Source organism: Thamnophis sirtalis, unplaced genomic scaffold, assembly GCF_051295495.1.
Source record: "Thamnophis sirtalis isolate CommonGarterSnake01/CBP01778 unplaced genomic scaffold, rThaSir2_p1.2 scaffold_17, whole genome shotgun sequence".
Lineage (NCBI taxonomy): Eukaryota > Metazoa > Chordata > Lepidosauria > Squamata > Natricidae > Thamnophis > Thamnophis sirtalis.
The window spans coordinates 3,042,985-3,060,089 of NW_028261397.1; the positions used below are offsets into that span (position 1 = coordinate 3,042,985).

Consider the following 17,105-nt stretch of genomic DNA (forward strand, 5'->3'; position numbering starts at 1 on the left):
CTTCCCCAGACTCCGGGACTGGCCCATCTTCCTCCCCAACCTCCTCACTGTCCGAATCTGCTGCCAGCTCTGCTGGCCGCTGGCGGGCCACCACACAGAGATAAAATTGGAAATAAGATGCTATGGGTCTCCTCTCTTAAGGGCCATCGAGAAGAAGGGCCTTCTTTGTGGTGGCTCCCTCCCTGTGGAATATCATCCCTGCAGAGATAGGATTGACCTCCCCATCTTGATAACTCTTTTACAAGACCCTGAAAATCTGGTTCTTCCAGTGGGCCTGGGGATGGGGCCCATCAAATGGCACGTTAGACTGCTGTTGTCGGGGAAGTGTGGTGATGGTGTGATTGTGTGTGTCCTTCCACACACATTTGGTCATGTTCTTGCGATGACGGAAGCCCAAGGAATGATTCAATGGACCTCACGTTTACCAAGGTGGTTAGAGTGGTTAGAAGGCAGTACTGCCTGCAAACTCTGCCCACCGCCAGGAAGTTCGATCCTGAACAGCTGAAAGCTGACTCAGCCTTCCGTCCTCCAGAGGTCGGTAAAGTGAGGACCCAGATTGTTGGGGGCAAGAGGCTGATTCTGCAAACCACTTAGAGAGGGCTGTAAAAGCACTGTGAAGCGGCATATAAGTCCAAGGGCTACTGCTAATTCTTCCAGCTTTTAGTGTGAAGAAACAGGACATAGAATTGTAAAACTGGAAGGGATCTCAGAGTTCATCTAGTCCAACCCTCTGCTTGAGCAGAATACCTTATACAATTCCAGACCAAGGGCTGTCCAGTCTCCGGTGATGGAGCACCCACAACTTCTGGTGGCCAGCTGTTCCACTGATTAATTGTTCTAACTGTCAGGAAATTTATCCTCAGTTCTAAGTTGCTTCTCTCCTCGATTAGTTTCCACCCATTGCTTCTTGTCCTGCCTTCAGGTGCCTTGGAGAATAGCTTGACTCCCTCTTCTTTGGGGCAGCCCCTCAAATATTGGAAAATGCTACGTCACCCCTAGTCTTTCTCTTTGTTAAACATACTAGTTGCCTTAATTGCTCATCACACAGTTTGACCTCCAGACCTCCTGATCATGTTTAACAGAATACAGAATAAGAGAGTTGGAAGGGACTTTGGAGGTCATCTAGTCCAGGCCCCTGCCCAAGCAGGAGACCCTCTATCATTTCAGACAAATAGTTGTCCGATCTCTTCTCCAGAGAAGGAGTAGGAAGGAAGGAAGGAAGGAGGGAGGGAGGGAGGGAGGATAGCAGAATAACAACGCTAGAAGGGACCTTAGAGGTCTTCTAGTCCAGCCCCCTGCTCAAGCAGGAGACCCTATATACCATTTCAGATAGGTGGCTGTCCAGTCTTTTCTTAAAAACCCCCAAGGGGAGGGAGGGAGGGAGGGAGGGAGGGAAGGAAGGAAGGAATAAATAACAGAGATGGAAGGGACCTTGGAGGTCTTCTAGTCCAGCCCCCTGCTCAAGCAGGAGACCCTCTATCATTTCAGACAAATAGTTGTCCGATCTCTTCTCCAGAGAAGGAGTAGGAAGGAAGGAAGGAGGGAGGGAGGGAGGGAGGATAGCAGAATAACAACGCTAGAAGGGACCTTAGAGGTCTTCTAGTCCAGCCCCCCGCTCAAGCAGGAGACCCTATATACCATTTCAGATAGGTGGCTGTCCAGTCTTTTCTTAAAAACCCCCAAGGGGAGGGAGGGAGGGAGGGAGGGAGGGAGGGAGGGAAGGAAGGAAGGAAGGAAGGAGGGAAGGAATAAATAACAGAGATGGAAGGGACCTTGGAGGTCTTCTAGTCCAGCCCCCTGCTCAAGCAGGAGACCCTCTATCATTTCAGACAAATAGTTGTCGAATCTCTTCTCTAGAGATGGAGAAGGAAGGAAGGAGGGAGGGAGGATAGCAGAATAATGGAGCTAGAAGGGACCTTGGAGGTCTTCTAGTCCAGCCCCCCACTCAAGCAGGAGAACCTCTACCATTTCAGACAAATGGTTGTCCAATCTCTTCTTAAAAACCTCCAGAGAAGGAAGGAAGGAAGGAAGGAAGGAAGGAAGGGAGGGGGGAGGGATAGCAGAATAAGAGAGTTGGGACCTTGGAGGTCTTCTAGTCCAGCCCCCTGCCCAAGCAGGAGACCCCCTGTACCATTTCAGACAAATAGTTGTCCAATCTCTTCTTAAAAACTTCCCTTGGGGAAATACCTACAACTTTCTTTGTTGCTCTTCTCTGCACACTTCATGTCTTATTGTGTGTTGTCAGGCCTGGAAGCCATCTTTTGGGCCTTCCGGCCTGCCACCTTCAATGCTGAGGGAAAACGGGAGGGGGGGGATTATATGGCATATGGGAGACATATATAGTCAAAATAACATTCCTTTCTCAGAGAGTCAAGGACGTCTTGCCCTGCAGCTGCGATGGTGTGACTGGGAGGCGTCTCCAGTTTTGGATGGTGCCCGATTGGGCCACGGGATGGACATGTTGTTAGACCTGGAAGCCATCTTTTAAATTTGGGCCTTCAGGCCTGCCACATTTTTTACTGTGGGAAAATGGGAGAGGGGATTATGTGGAGAGTCGGAGATATATAGTCTAAATAACATTCCTTTCTCAGAGAGTCAAGGACATTTTGCCCTGCACCTGGAGAGGCGTGACTGGGAGGCATCTCCAGTTTTGGATGGTGCCCGATTGGGCCACATTATGGACATGTGGGTGATGGGCAGGGGCTTGTTTGGGTGGGGGAAACCTGGGAACGTTCAAATTCGGGTTTTCCCAGATGTGCCAATATGACATCTCTAATAAAATGGGCGCGGTGGCTCAGGGGCTAAGACACTGAGCTTGTCGATCAAAAAGGTCGGCAGTTCAGGGGTTCGAATCCCTAGCGCCGCTTAAGGGAGTGAGCTCCCGTTCCTTGTCCCAGCTTCTGCCAACCTAGCAGTTCGAAAGCAGGTAAAAAAATGCAAGTAGAAAAATAGGAACCACCTTTGGTGGGAAGGGAACAATATTCTGTGCGCCTTTGGCGTTGAGTCATGCCGGTCACATGACGACGGAGGCGTCTTCGGACAGCGCCGGCTCTTCGGCTTCGAAACGGAGACGAGCAGATGCGCGAGGGGAAGCTTTACTTTTAATAAAGTGGAACTTTGAAGAAACTCAAAACTTCGTTGGGGGTATGAGTTGGAATCCCGACACGTGTAGTTTTACAAATAAGTGTGTATTTTGCACAAGGATGGGGGATCCCCTCCCTTCCTTTCTCCAAATGGATCCAAGTAAAAAGGACAAACGTTTTAAAAATATGTGTTTTTATTAATTTATTTGTTTTTTTCCAAAACGGGAATTTCCTCAAAAAGTGAGAAGCGTCGTTTCGGACAAAGCAATCTTAAGACAAGCATTCGTACTTAAAACGCTAAACCCGAAAATGGAAATTAAGCCGCTTTAGGCATTCACACAATACACAAAAGATATTTCCCCACCCAGCAGAACAAACCATGTTTTTTAAACTCTGGCCACAAGGAAAGCCACGAATGAAGACCGTCACAAAAAGAGGCCTCTAACAGAAATTATTCTAAGCACCAGGATGGATCAGCGCCTCCTTCCTTTAAAAAAAATCCCCTAAGAATTCGTTTCTCTTTTCTTTTTTAAACAAATAAGAGATGATCTCCGAATCTTCAGGCCGTCTTACGGATCTTGGTTAGATGGAATCTAAACCTGCTTCCATTGTAGGAGATCTCCTTGCCCCAAAACACACATTGAGTCCTCAACGTACGACCACAATCGAGCCCAGAATATCTGTTGTTGACTAGGACACTTGGTTCAAGGAGTCTGGCCCCACTTTACAACTTTCCCTGCCATCGTTACTAAGTGAATCGCTGCAGTTGTGAAGGCTGTTAAGTGGAACCGGGCTGCCTCGTGGAGTTCAGCTTTTCAGGAGGTCACCAAAAAGGGATCAGGTGATCATCCCTGGGACACCGCGACCGTCCTAAATACGAAGCGGTTGGCAAGCGTCCGGATTTTGATCACGTGACTTCCCTGGGGATGCTGCAACGGCCATTAAGTGTGGAAATCGGTCATAAAACACTTTTTCCCCCCAATGGCTAAATATCTTATGGAGGTTCTCCATCATGCAGGCCATGGTTGTCCCCAAAATGTGTTTTTTCCCCAAGAGGCTGGACTTTCTTGTTTTTTTCTTTGAAGGCAGTATTAGAGGGGTAGATTGGAAGGGACCTTGTAGGTCATCTAGTCCAACCCGCGGGTCAAGTGGGAGACCCTGTACCATTTATGACAAGTGGTTGTCCAATCTCTTCTTGAAAACCTCCAGAGATGAGGAAGGAAGGAAGGAAGGAAGGAAGGAAGGAAGGAAAGAGGGAAGGAAGGATAGCAGAATAACAGGGTTGGAAGGGACCTTGTAGGTCATCTAGTCCAACCCCCTGCTCAAGTCGGAGACCCTATACCATTTATGACAAGTGGTTGTCCAATCTCTTCTTGAAAACCTCCAGAGATGAGGAAGGAAGGAAGGAAAGAGGGAAGGAGAGCAGAATAACAGAGTTGGAAGGGACCTTGTAGGTCATCTAGTCCAACCCCCTGCTCAAGCAGGAGACCCTACACCATTTCTGACCAACGGCAGTCCAGTCTCTTCTTGAAAGCCTCCAGGGATGAAGCTCCCACAAGATGTTTCACGTCTCATCCAAGAAACCTCTTCGGCTCCAACTGGAACCAAGGTGGGCGATGATTTTTCAACGCCGTTGTAACTTCCCATGGTCGCTTTATAAAGTTTATAAGTTGAGGACTCGCGGTTAGAGCACCCCGTTGGAAATTCCCCTCTGGATTTTTTTGCACCTTATAGCAAACACGACGATGTGGTTTTTGGGGCTTCGCAATGTATAAATCTTTTTTTTTTTTAATTGCTCTTTTTCTCAAGAGAAGAAAAATAGACACATTTTCTTTTTTGACCTGTAGGATTGAGATCCTTCTGTTTCTATGCCGCTATTCTATCCGACGGAAAGAGGGGGGGGGGGGAAATAGGCAGTAGAGAGAGATTATTTCACACACACACAAACAATAGGGGGGGGGCCTTTGGCTTCCTATACGAAAACCCCCCGGATTAAAAGAAGGGAGGCGGGAGGGAGGGCTTCGACATCGTCCTGATGGTCGGGTGCCCCTTCACCGATTTCTCCCATTCCTTCCCGTTGATCGGCTCCACCGTGATCTTGGTGATGGTCCCTTCATCCAGGCAGTGGGGCGCGATTCCTGCGGGGGGAGGGGGAGGAGAGAGAGAGAGACCGCAGTTGTTGCAGAATAATAGAATTGGAAGAGCAACGAAGACCATCCGGGGGGGCGGGGGGGGGCTGGAGGCAAGACCATACGAAGAATGAAGAATAAACGAAGTTTAATGAAAAGATGGACAAAGGGAGGGTGGGGCATAGATTAGGATAACAGAATTGGAAGGGACCTTGGAGGTCTTCTAGTCCAACCCCGTTTAGGAAGGAAACCCTATACCGCTTCAGACAAATGGCTATCCAGAATCTTCTTAAAGACTTCCAAAGTTGGGGCATTCACAACTTCTGGAGACAAATTCTGTTCCATTGATTAATTGTTCTAACTGTCAGGAAATTCCTCCTCAGTTCTAAGTTGCTTCTCTCCTTGATTAGTTTCCACCCATTGCTTCTTGTTCTGCCCTCAGGTGCCTTGGAGAATGACTTGACTCCCTCTTCTTTGGGGCAACCCTTGAGATATTGGAAGACTGCTATCATGTCTCCCCTGGTCCTTCTTTTCACTAAACTAGACATACCCAGTTCCTGCAACCGTTCTTCATGTGTTTTAGCCTCCTAATCCTCTTTCTTGCTCTTCTCTGCACTCTTTCTAGAGTCTCCACATCTTTTCTACATCGTGGCAACCAAAACTGGATTCAGGATTCCAAGTGTGGCCTCACCAAGGCCTTACAAAAGTGGTAGATAACACTTCATGAGATGTTGATCATGATAGCAGTCTTCCAATATTAGGGGGGGCTGCCCCAAAGAAGAGGGGGTCAAGTTATTCTCCAAAGAAGGGCAAGAAGCAATGGGTAGAAACTGCTCAAGGAGAGAAAGCAACCTGGAGAGGTTAAGGAGAGAAATTCTTGACTGTGAGGACAATTAACCAGTGGAACAGCTTGCCACCAGAAGCTGTGGGCGCTCAATCACTGGAGGTTTTTAAGAAGAGCCATTTGTCTGAAATGGTTGTTCCTAATAAATGACTGGATTTCCTTTGAAACGTGGCTTGAGGCTCCTAAGTTAATTAGGGCATTAACTTAATTAGAGTCTCAGATCTAACCTCAGTTAGTCCAAATTTTCTGACACGAAGCGAGACGTTTGTTAAGCAAGTCCCCCCCCCCCCATTTTACCACCTTCCTTCCCACGGTTGTTAAGTGAATCACTGCAATTGTTAAGTGAGTCACACGGTTGTTAAGTGAATCTGGCCTCCCCCATGGACTTTGCTTGCCAGAACGTCGCAAAAATCGATCACGTGACCTCATGACACTGCAAACCGTCACAAATATAAGTCAGTGGCCAAGCGTCTGAATTTTGATCACGGGGACGGTGATCGGTGCCGTTGTAAACGCTGAACGGTCACTAAATGAACCGTTGTTAAGTCGAGGACTGCCTGTACACCCGTCACAAGTCTACCCATGGAACAGAAGGAGTGTGACTGCAGGCTCTTAAAAAGAAAATTATGCTGGGTTTTTTTCTGTTTTGCCAAAAAAAACCCACTTTTATTATTATTATTATTTATTTGTCTTGTATGCTGCCCACTCCCGGAGGACTCCGGGCGGCTCACAAAAGACAAGGGAAAGCGGGGAACGAGACAAAGACAACATATTAAAAACAAAACCAACATTCACAATTTCCGTGGAGGTAGATGCTTCTCAGCTCCCCCCAGCCTGCTGGAACAGCCAGGACTTGGTGGCTTTGCGGAAGGCCGGGAGGGTAGTAAGGGTCCGGATCTCAACAGGGAGCTCGTTTCAGAGGGCCGGAGCTGCGACAGAGAAGGCCCTCCCACGGGGAGTCGCCAGCCGACATTGGCTGGCAGATGGAATCCGGAAGAGACCCAACCTTTGCGATCTAATTGGTCTGAGAGAGGTAATCGGCAGGAGGCGGTCTCTCAGGTACCCAGGTCCGATGCCATGTAGGGCTTTATAGGTAGCAACCAGCACCTTGAAGCGTATCCGGAGACTAATTGGTAGCCAGTGCAGCTCGCGGAGGATAGGTGTAACGTGGGTGTACCTTGGTGTACCCACAATTGCTCGCGTGGCGGCATTCTGGACTAACTGGAGTCTTCGAACACTCTTCAAGGGCAGCCCCATGTAGAGCGCACGTACTTTTCACAGGTATGAAATATGCCAAGCTTCGCTGTGCAACAACTTTCAGCTGTAGCCTAGAGGAACAATTTACATCTGCTACAGTCCCAGAAAATTAAAATTGAGAAGAACCAGGCCTGCAGCCATCTTTTTCTTGTGGATCTTTGGCCTGCCACACTTTCTATTATTCTACTACGCATTTTTCTATTGTGGGAAAATGGGAGGGTGGAAATGTAGGGAGTTAGATGCTATGTAGCCATAACAACATTCTTTCTAGAAAGCCAAGATCATCCTTTGTCTCTGCACCTCTGCACCTGACCGGAACTGGGTGGGTAGAAGCTGCCAGCATGGCAGTGGGAGATGGGACCATGGGATGGACTTGTGGGTGTGGGGATGGCAAGATCTTGAACTTTCAACTGGGTGGGGAGAAACCGGGAAGCTTTCAGATTTGGGTTTCCCCCAGATGGGCCAACGTGGCTCTCTTCATCAATTGGGACTTTTGAGGAATCCTTTGCCTCGGACACTGATTTAATTTTGGATGCTATTTGGAACCCTGATGCCAGGGTTATAAAAGAAAGAGGATGGATTCATTTCTGGGAGAGAACGGCTGGATTCAAACCAGCTACCCCTACCCTCTATCCACAAAAATCGTATCCTACCGTAACCGTCCGGATTGGAACGCGGGGTATAAAAACTCTGGACGCCGCACGTCTTACAAAAGGTGTGTTGGGCGGCATGAGTGTTGAAGGTGTACGTGGTGAGATGGTCCGCACCCTGGAGAGCAAGAAGAAGAAGAAGAAGAATCAGAATAGAGCTGGAAGGGACCTTGGAGGTCATCTAGTCCAGCCCCCCGCTCAAGCAGGAGAACCTATATACCATTTCAGATAGGTGGCTGTACAGTCTCTTCTTAAAAACCTCCAGGGAAAGGAAGGAAGGAAGGAAGGAAGGAAGGAAGGAAGGAAGGAAGGAAGGAAGGAAGGAAGGAATAACAGAACTGGAAGGGACCTTGGAGATCTTCTAGTCCAGCCCCCCGCTCAAGCAGGAGAACCTATATACCATTTCAGATAGGTGGCTGTCCAGTCTCTTCTTAAAAACCTCCAGGGAAAGGAAGGAAGGAAGGAAGGAAGGAAGGAAGGAAGGAAGGAAGGAAGGAAGGAAGGAAGGAAGGAATGAATAACAGAACTGGAAGGGACCTTGGAGGTCTTCTAGTCCAGCCCCCCGCTCAAGCAGGAGAACCTATATACCATTTCAGATAGGTGGCTGTCCAGTCTCTTCTTAAAAACCTCCAGGGAAAGGAAGGAAGGAAGGAAGGAAGGAAGGAAGGAAGGAAGGAAGGAAGGAAGGAAGGAAGGAAGGAAGGAAGGAAGGAAGGAAGGAAGGAAGGAAGAACAGAACTGGAAGGGACCTTGGAGGTCTTCTAGTCCAACCCCCCCCCTGCTCAAGTAGGAGGCCCTGTACCGTTTCAGACAAACGGCTGTCCAATCTCTTTTTGAAAACCTCCATTGACAAAGCAGCCACCACTTCTGGTGGCAAGCAGTTCCACTGCTTCATTGTCCTCGCTGTTAGGAAGTTTCTCCTTAATTCTAGCTCTCTTCTCTCCTTGATGAGTTTCCATCTGCTGCTTCTTGTCCTGCCCCTCTGGTGCTTTGGAGAATAGCTTGACCCCCCCTCTTCTCTGTGGCAGCCCCTCAAATACTGGAATGCTGCTATCATGTGTCCTTATTCTTATTTTTATTCTTATATTTTTTATTTAGTTCTTATTTTCTCTAGACTTGCGAAACACTGATAGTGTTACCTAGTTGGGCCATAAGATGTCTGCAAAAAAAAACAAAAAAACCTCAAGCTCAGAGAGCACCAAGGACCCTACAGTCCTTCTCTTCCTCCTCCCCTCCTCTTCCTCCTCCTCCCTACAAACCCCTCTCCCTTCTAGCAATGATGACGTTCCCTAGTTGGGTCATGAAACATCTGCAAGAAAACCACCCAGCTCAGGGAGCACCCTACAGTCCTCCTCCTCCTCCTCCTCCTCCTCCATTCCCTTCTCTTCCTCCTCTGCCCACTCTGCCACCCTCCTTCCCTCCCACCGTAGCACTGATGATGTTACCTAGTTGGGTCATAAAATGTTTGCAACAAAACAACGCAAGCTCGGAGTGCGTCAAGGACCCCACAGTTCTCCTCCTCTCCCATCGCTTCTCCTTCTCTTCACAACTCTCCCTCTCTTCTAGCCCTGATAATATTATCTAGCTGGGTCGATAAAATGTCTGCAAGAAAAACCCCCCAGCTCAGAGAGTACCAAGGACCCCGTAAATACAAAGTCACTAAGTGTGGTTCCCCACTAAACTTTTTGCAGACTTGCTCAGTGGAGAATGATGGTGTCAGGCCTGCAATTATATTCCTTTTAGAATTTTGGCCTGCCACACACATTCTCTTATTTCCTTATGCTGTTTCTTTAGTACAGTTGATGGGAGGGGGGAATAGACAGGAGTAGGATTGCGGAATGTGTTGTTTTCATTCTTTACTAGAAGCCAAGGTCGTCTTTTGTCTCCGCACTTTTACACCTGACCGGAAGCAGCTGGGTGGAGACGCCAGCGTGGAAGAAGAAGATTGGACCATGTGATGGATTTGTGGGTGTGGGGACAAGATCATGAACTTTGAACTGGGTGGGATTCTGATGTCATTTCCAGAATTGGGATTAACACAGATGTGCTAAGATGTCTGCTTTATTAAATTGAGCCGAGGTGGCGCAGTGGTTAGAGTGCAGCACTGCAGGCTACTTCAGCTGACTGCTAGTTCTGCAGTTCGGCTGTTCAAATCTCACCGGCTCAGGGTTGACTCAGCCTTCCATCCTTCCGAGGTGGGTAAAAATGAGGACCCGGATTGTTGGGGGCAATATGTTGACTCTGTAAACCACTTAGAGAGGGCTGAACGCCCTACGAAGCGGTATATAAGTCTAACTGCTATTGCTATTGCTAAATTGGAACTTTAAGGATCGTTTTGCCTTGGACTCTGATTTAATTCTACATGATACTTGGAACGCTGACAGATGGTTTCTCAAGCAAGCAGCTTGTCCACAATTTCTCAAAATGGCAAGGGGATAAGCTAGGGGTGAAATTCAGCAGGTTCTGACAGGTTCTGGACAACCAGTAGCGGAAGTTTTGAGTAGTTCGGAGAACCGGCAAATACCACCTCCGGCTGGCCAGAGAGTGTGGTGGGAATGGGGATTTTGCAGTATCCTTCCCCTGCCACGCCCACCAAGCCACGCCCACAGAACCGGTAGTTTAAAAAAAATTGGATTTCATTACTGGAATAAGCCCACAGGAGCCCAGGCAAGATCTCCCTGCCCTCTTCTTACCTTCAACAGCTTGAAGTGGGAAGCGGGCACAATGAAATGCCTGTTTTGTTTCTTCACACAGATGCTGCAACTGGAGAAGGAGAGGAGGAAGAGGAGGAGGAGAAGAAATATGAATTGGGGAGAGAGACCCTCTCAACAAAAGGCCCAGACATGTAGGCTGAGCCTGCAAGTGGGGGAAAAAGGAAGGTTTTTTTAAAAAAGTTTTTATTGTTTTTATTAAAGAAAAAAACACAAAAAATTAATCTTTCATTACATCTTGTAGAAAGCGTATCCATTGGTACATTTCGTGCGTTTGTACCACAATCATTGGATATATTTCATTCAGTTTGAGTTGTACATTTTAGAATTTATATATTTTGCTATCACTAGACCACAATTTTCATTTAATTAGGGTTTTAAGGACACAACCACCTGCTGGCATTTCCCCCCCCCCCCAGTCTCAATGAATCTGCCATAACTTTACATCTTTATAACATATAGTCGATTAAAAGGATATCTAACATTCCCTCTCCCTTTTGAAGAAAAAAAAAAGGAAGTTTTTGTAGCCCTTTTTGGCTTTGAGGAAAAAAGCACATTATTTTCCTTTGCTTCGAACGGCTGACATCCTGCCACAAAACCTTAAATATTATTAAACAACAATATTGTCAGCCTCTGTTTTGCTGCTTGCTTTTCGGCTGCCATTGAAACGGGGAGGGAGGGCATGGTATTTGGGGGAGGGAAGTAATCTGTACAGGAGGAGGACTGTTAATTGGGAGTTGTTCTCACCATCTACTGCACATCTGGCAAGGAGGGGAGTTTCCCGCCAAGGCCAACTGTCCGGCATACCAACCTGATGATGATTTTTGAAGATGTCTCCCACCTGACAGCTAGCAATAGCAATAGCCGTTAGACTTATATACCGCTTCATAGGGCTTTCAGCCCTCTCTAAGCGGTTTACAGAGTCAGCATATCGCCCCCAACAACAATCCGGGTCCTCATTTCACCCACCTCGGAAGGATGGAAGGCTGAGTCAACCTTGAGCCGGTGAGATTTGAACCGCCGAACTGCAGATAACAGTCAGCTGAAGTGGCCTGCAGTACAGCACTCTAACCACTGCGTCACCTCGGCTCTTGTTGGGTTGCAGAGCCAAACCAGACAGTTATGGGGGTGCAGAAAAAATAATAATTACAGCCAACCTGCCTTCCTATTGAGGACCTGGACACTGCAGGAGTCAAAAAGAGGGCCGTGAAAATATCTACAGACCCCTCGCATCCTGGACATAAATTGTTTCAACTCCTACCCTCGAAACGACGCTATAGAGCATTGCACACCAAGACAACTAGACACAAGGACAGTTTCTTCCCGAATGGCATCGCTCGGCTAAACAAATAATTCACTGTCAAACTATTCACTAAAGTTGCCTTACTATTGCTATTAGTCTTCCCATCGTTCCTATCACCCATCTCCTCCCACTTATGACTGCAGGATTGTAACTTTGTGGCTTGTATCCTTACGATTTATATTGATATTGTTTGTTTCCTGATTGCTTATTTGTCCCCTGCGACTATCATTAAGTGCTGCACCTTATGACTCTTGACGAAGGTTAACTTTTCTTTTTAATGTACACTGAGAATATCTGCACCAAAGGCAAATTCCTTGTGTGTCCAATCACACTTGGGCCAATAAAGAATTCTTTTCTATAACATTTCCAGTCTAAAAATCTGGCTGATGGGTGAAAACCACTTGATCACCATTGGAATTGACAAATTCCCCATCAGTCAATTGCAAAAGGCAGCTTTGCTCGGAACGGCTTACATCCCGCCACAAAACCTTTAATATTTAATACCTGCCTATCCCAGGTGCTTGGGAAGAACTTAATAGGTGGGTAAAAATACAAAATCCAGGCTAGCTATCTGGCTGATGGCTGAAAACCACTTGATCACTGTCGGAATTGACAAATTCCCCATCAGTCAATTGCAAAAGGCAGCTTTGCTCGGAACGGCTTACATCCCGCAACAAAACCATTAATATTTAATACCTTCCTATCCCAGGTGCTTGGGAAGAACTTGATAAGTGGGTAAAAATACAAAATCCAGGCTAGCTATCTGGCTGATGGGTGAAAACAATTTGATTACTGTCGGAATTGACAAATTCTCCATCAGTCAATTGCAAAAGGCAGCTTTGCTCGGAACGGCTTACATCCTGCGATGAGGCCTTTGAACATGATCAAATGTCCACATCTGCCTATCTCAGGTGCTTGGGGAGCACTCAACAGGTGGATAAATGTGCCAAATCTAGTGTAAATATCTGGCTGACTGTGCAACCGATAATAACAATAATAATAATCCCACAATATCGGGAGCACCATTTGGATACCATTGGCATTGACAAAAAAAAACCTCAGTCAATTGCAAAAGGCAGTTTTGCTTGAAACAGCTTACATCCTGTGATGTGATCTTTCTTATAAAATATTCACATCTCAGGCGCTTAGGGAGCACTCAACAGGTGGACAAATGTGTCAAATCCAGTCTAAATTATCTGGCTGATTGGGCAACCAATAATAATCATCCTAAAGCATCTGGAGAACCACTTGAACACTATCGGCATTGACAAAATCACCGTCAAGTCAATTGCGGAAGGCAGCTTTACTCGAAACAGCTTACATCCTGCGACGTGATCTTTAATATTACGGAATATTCACATCTGCCTTTCCTTGGGAAGGCCTTGAGAAGCACTCAACAGATGGACAAATGCGTCAGACCTAGCCTAAATATCCGTCTGACTGTACGGCGAAGGATAACATGTCCTTTCCATCTGCCCCAGGGAGAAAAGTATCTGGTGATACTTACTTGCAGTCAAAGACATGAAGGTTATCGGAGGCCCAAACTTCGAACCGGACGGCGCCGCAGTGACAGCCTCCCGTGTGCTTCACCAGTCCTTGGTACTCACTAAAGAGAGAGAGATACGTTCCCGATCACTTCCAGAACCAAGGAATTATAAAACAGGCAGTCCTCGACTTACAGCCAAAACGGCGCCCCAAATCTCCGTGGCTAAGCGAGACAAGTTGTTCGTTGTGCGTTTCGTCCCATTTGACCATCGTTCTCGCCACAAGTTAAGGCAACCACTGCAGTTGTTAAGTGAGTCCCATGGTCGTTAAGGGATTCTGGCTTCCTCGTTGTCTTTGCTCGTTACAAAAGGGGGAATCGCGTGACCCTGGGATGCTGCGACCGTCATAAATACGAGTCACGTGCCAAGCCACTGAATTCTGATCACGTGACCATGGGAATGCTGCAAAGGTCATGAGTGTGAAAAATGGCCCTACGTCACTTTTTCCAGTGCCGTTGCAACTTCAAACGGTCACTAAGTGAATGGTCGTAAGTCGAGGACTACCTGTGCAGCCACTAGTGGATAGAAGAATGGAATAGGTAAAAGTAAATGTTCCCTTCGCACATCTGTGCTAGTCGTTCCCGACTCTAGGGGGTGGTGCTCATCTCCGTTTCAAAGATGAAGAGCCAGCGCTGTCCGAAGACGTCTCTGTGGTCATGTAGCCGGCATGACTCAATGCCCCCGAAGGCGTACGGAGCGCTGTTCCCTTCCCACCAAAGGTGGCTCCTATTTTTCTACTTGAATTTTTTACATGCTTTCAAACTGCTAGGTTGGCAGAAGCTGGGACAAGTCACGGGAGCTCACTCCGTTACGCGTCGCTTGGGATTCGAACCGCCGAACTGCCGACCTTTCTGATCGACAAGCTCAGCGTCTTAGCCCCTGAGCTGCCGTGTCCCTAAGAATGGAAGACACAGCTGGAATTCTGGAGATTTAACCTTTTGCTTTCCTTTGACCTGTTCTATTTACACCAGTGGTGTCTCATCTTAAGATCTGTGGACTGCAACTCCCAGAATTCCCCAGCCAGGCTCCCTGGGGAATTCTGGGAGCTGAAGTCCCCAGGTCAAGATAGGATACCCCTGCTTTACACCAAAGGCACCCCCTTTTCCTCCAACTCTTCGGTTCCTCAGGACACCCACCCTGCAGGGTAGCACCCCACCAGATATATGGACTTCCACACCATTAACCTCCGTCTGCCCCATGGACGCCTAGGCACACGGCTCTCTTCCTGAATCCATGGGTGCAAAATCTAATCCATTACCTCTTCCCAGTCCAGAGCTCTGGAGAAAACCTCTGGGGTGTGGGGTGGGTTAAGGGTCCCAGGCCTAGACCCAAAGGGGCTCTAGGGGTGGAAGGAAGACCAGCACCCCTGATTCAGGAAAGCCAACCCTCTTAAAAGCAAGCCCCCTCCCCAAATTTCTCTTCCAACATTTTCTTTGTGGATTCAGAATGTGCAATTAGAAACAATTCCCAAGCGTAGTTCAGTTCTTCCAAACTTCCGGGTATATGCCAGGCATTAGGGATCCCCTTTCTCATTGTGAGGGGGGTACCCCAAAGACTCTAAAGGACCCCCAAGTAGCCCTCCCTCCCCACCAAGAGAGAGTGTCCAGGCTGACCAGGACAGGGACTTCCCAATACCAGATGGGAGAAAACCCCAGGCTAACTCGGGGTTCTGCCTTAAGGGGGAGTGGGATGGTTCGGGGTTAAATTGGGTGGGAGGGGTCTCGCCGCCGCAGCAGTGGAGGGATGCACCTTCCTATCCCGCTGCAGCTCTGAACATATCCCTCCCCCCCAAAAAAACATTTCATTGATTGGAAAGTCAAAAATAAAGTGGAGGGGGGAGGGGCTTCCCTTGGTTCATGAATCCAGAAAGGGATTCGCTCGATTGGCAGGTCACAAAAAAGCGGGTTTGCTCGATTGGCAGGTGGAAAGAAAAGGGGGTTCGCTTAATTGACAGGTGAAAAGAAAAGGGAATTGTTTGATTGGCAGGTCGAAAGAAAAGGGGTTTTTGCTTGGTTGACAGGTGAAAAGAAAAGGGGGTCTTTTGATTGGCAGGTGGAAAGATAAGGGGGTTCCTTTGATTGGCAGGTGAAAAGAAAAGGGGGTCCTTTAATTGGCAGGTGAAAAGAAAAGGGGGTTCCTTTGATTGGCAGGTCAAAAGAAAAGGGGGTTCCTTTGATTGGCAGGTCAAAAGAAAAGGGGAGTTCGCTTGATTGGCAGGTGGAAAGAAAAGGGGGTTCGCTTGATTGGCAGGTGGAAAGAAAAGGGGGTTTGCTTGATTGGTAGGTGGAAAGGGGGTTCCTTTGATTGGCAGGTGGAAAGAAAAGGGAGGTTCGCTTGATTGGCAGGTCAAAAGAAAAGGGAGGTTCGCTTGATTGGCAGGTGGAAAGAAAAGGGGGATCCTTTGATTGGCAGGTCAAAAGAAAAGGGGGGTTCGCTTGATTGGCAGGTCAAAAGAAAAGGGGGGTTCGCTTGATTGGCAGGTGGAAAGAAAAGGGGGTTCGCTTGATTGCAGGTGGAAAGGGGGTTCCTTTGATTGGCAGGTGAAAAGAAAAGGGGGTTCCTTTGATTGGCAGGTGAAAAGAAAAGGGGGGTTCGCTTGATTGGCAAGTGGAAAGAAAAGGGGGTTCCTTTGATTGGCAGGTGAAAAGAAAAGGGGGTCCTTTGATTGGCAGGTGGAAAGTAAAGGGGGTTCCTTGGGTTCCCAGGTCCCCAAAGGGCCGGGGGTCGCAGCGCGAGGGGGGCAGGGGGCGCCGGGGGGGGTGTCCTGGCCTCCCCCCCCCCCACTCACAAGGCGTCGAGCAGGAGCTTGGCGGCCTCCTCGCAGCTGACCCGCTGCCGCTGCTGGAACTGCAGCCATCGCTCCCGCTGGGCGCCCAGGGCCAGGCCGGGGGGCTCCTCCGCCGCCGAGACCTCCGAGACCGCCGGGGCCGCCGGGGCCTGCTTGGACGGAGCCCGGGCGCCGCTGCGGGAGCCCCGCTGGCTGGCCGGGGGCGGCGGCGGCGGCGGAGGGACCGGCGGCGTCCGCCTGCGGGCCGGGGACTTCCGCGTCTTCCCCATCCTGGCCGGCCGCTCTTGCGCTGCGCTGCGCTGCCCGGCCGGCCGCTGGAGGGCGCGCCTGCGCCGAGGAAGAGGAGGAGGGAGGAGGAGGAGGGTGGAGAGGAGCAAACTCCGGGAATGGGGAGGAGAGCAATCTGGGGAAGGGAGGAGGAGCAGGAGGAGGGGAAGGGAGAGAGGAGGGGAGGAAGAAGGAGGGGAGGGGGAGGAGGGAAAAGAAGGAGGGGAGCAATCTGGGGAAGGGGAGGGAGGAGGAGCAGGAGGAGGTAAGCGAGAGAGGAGGGGGAGGTGGAAGGAAGGAGGAGGGGGAGGAAGAAGGAAGGGAGGGGGAGGAGGGAAAGAAAGGAGGGGAGCAATCTGGGGAAAGAGAGGGAGGAGGGGAGAGTGGAAGGGAGAAGGGGGAGGGGAGCAAACTCCAGGGAGGGGGAGGAGAGCAACCTGGGGAAGGAGAGGGAAGAGGAGGAGAGTAAGGAAGAGAGGAGGGGAGGGTGGAAGGAAAGGGGAGGAGGAAGAAAGGAGGGGAGGGAGGG

General features: G+C 48.9%; 1 protein-coding gene across 1 annotated transcript; it reads right to left on the reverse strand.

Moving 5' to 3' along the window:
- Positions 1 to 3,259: 3,259 nt before the first annotated feature.
- On the reverse strand, positions 3,260 to 16,621 carry CENPV (centromere protein V). The gene is made up of 5 exons (XM_087702815.1): positions 16,310 to 16,621; positions 13,485 to 13,583; positions 10,657 to 10,726; positions 7,967 to 8,081; positions 3,260 to 5,221 (listed from the first exon to the last, which is right to left on the reverse strand). Exons 1-5 carry the CDS (start codon positions 16,576 to 16,578, stop codon positions 5,076 to 5,078), a joined length of 699 nt encoding a protein of 232 aa, XP_087558941.1. The 5' UTR covers positions 16,579 to 16,621; the 3' UTR covers positions 3,260 to 5,075.
- Positions 16,622 to 17,105: the final 484 nt, after the last annotated feature.